Here is a 1,868-nt window from a genome sequence, read left to right as displayed (position 1 = left end):
CAAGCGCCGTAATCATGCAGGCAAAGAATAAAATTTTACTTAAAGGCTCGTAGTGATGGCCTGCCTTAGCACAACACAATCAGTGCACAGTGTTTTCGTGGGTGCCTTTGTCACACCCAAATTGACTGTAGCCACTGAAAGGCAGACGAAAGGTGTGAGTGGGTACCAAACGATTCGCTTCTTGATTGGCTAAACAGATTTACTCATCGGAATCCCTTACGCTAGCAGTCATCGCAGTCAAAATGGAGCACTTAGGAGGCGCCACCCGAAATTCACAAGACATCGCAACGTGACAACATAATGGTCACATACATTCAAAAGCTAGCACACTTTTTCCTCGAGCATTCCTATTTACACATATAATTTTGACAGCGATAAAACTGGCCTTTTGATATACTGCTAACCTGCAGCTATTTCACAAGTAACGGAGGAAAGTGATTTGTAGTAAAATGTAGTGTATTTAGTCACTGAGCTCGAAAATTCGAAAACAGGTGAAGCATTAATGGTTGCATGGAAGGTTTTTAAATCAAATGTAGAACCACGCCCATCTGTTACAGCAACTTGTAGTGAACAGGAACTATCTTCTTCCCCTGTTCATGTCAAGGTGCGGCAAAGCTTTTTTATTCCCCTTATACTTGCAGAGCAGCATAATATGTTGGTTTTCCTTGCGAAATGTTTTTATACATATATGTGAGTGCTCGTTTGGATAAGCAGCATTGAAGGCCCTATTCAGTGGCTATAAATTTTAATTTAACAATTGTCTACAGTAAGATGTTGCATAGCGATGTGCAGCCAAATGTGTACTAACTGTTCTAAAACCAGGTCAAAAAGGGCTGAACTTTCTACTCTACTCCATCCTTAGAATACTTGAAGAAAAAATCGAGACACGCACCCAGTGAGACAGACGCCGGCCCTTCACTCGAATATTCAGTCATTCAAATCACCAGCTGCATGGCATCGTAGAGGATGCGATCCAATAAACTGAAAAGACGGTCTTCTTACAGTGAAAGGTTTTGATCAAGAGGCGAAGGTTCGGATTTGTAGACAGACCTCAAAAATGCTGAGGCAAACAGCTGCGTCTGTTGAGGAAGCACCTGGGTGATTTGTGACTAACATTTTGATTGCAGCGCTGCCTCTTGGTTGGTCTCTCTGTAATCTGTGGCAATCAGCAGCATAAATTGGGATTATTTTGAGTGATGCGGTTAAGCGATCGAGTTCACATATACCGCAAAGTCCACTTACAAGTACCAAGTTCCGAGACCATTTTATCTGAGGTGTCATTTCATGTCTGACATTCGCTTAGACAGCGTCTTTCTTCTCCAGGTCGTTGGACACACACATGCATGATATCAAGTCCGATCTCTCCACTTCATCCTGCTTCGTGTCCCCTCTCCGACCAGCTTATCTCACATTCAGCGCTGAACGCAAAGACGAAGAGGAATGGAATGGTGACCAGGAGTTCCAATGTTTACGTCATGCCATGCACGAGGTTCCTGAATTCAGGACCACCGTAATTTACGCAGTATCCTTGCATGAAAGCATGATATTCGGGTAGATGTCTATACTGTCTGTGCAGACAATACACATTCCAATAGGACATATTTTACTCTGACAGGACTACCAAAACCTCTCACTGGAGATGCGCAAACGCAAGACTGGCATCTAAGGCTAAGATGAATCTTTCTCGAGCACAAGGCCACAGTCCATTTAACAACCTGCGCTTCATCGTTCAAGATGCCCAAACCTGTGAAATGAGGCCAGCTTTTAGTAATTTCTTACCAAACGCGGATGCAGCAATCAGCAATCTACATGTTGAGGGTCGCAAATTAAATCCCTTTTCCTCATTCGTCCCAGCGAAACACGAAGCT

The 1,868-nt window shown here is 43.5% G+C and overlaps 1 protein-coding gene across 1 annotated transcript in view; it reads right to left on the bottom strand. All coding sequences in view use genetic code 11, as the record gives it.

Annotated features, from left to right (window-relative positions):
• Nucleotides 1-1,868, bottom strand: part of EGR_08249 (hypothetical protein) — a gene marked incomplete at both ends in the record, with an annotated part of 5,676 nt that overhangs the window by 2,303 nt on the left and 1,505 nt on the right. The window contains one exon of the mRNA XM_024497498.1: nt 405-590. Within this exon, the coding sequence (XP_024348093.1) occupies nt 405-590 (186 nt within the window). The remainder of the gene's footprint in view (nt 1-404; nt 591-1,868) is intronic.

The sequence above is a fragment of the Echinococcus granulosus genome, assembly GCF_000524195.1.
Source record: "Echinococcus granulosus chromosome Unknown EG_S00100, whole genome shotgun sequence".
NCBI lineage: Eukaryota > Metazoa > Platyhelminthes > Cestoda > Cyclophyllidea > Taeniidae > Echinococcus > Echinococcus granulosus.
The sequence above is the reverse complement of the archived record's forward strand: the minus strand, read 5'-3'. Positions and strand labels throughout refer to the sequence as shown.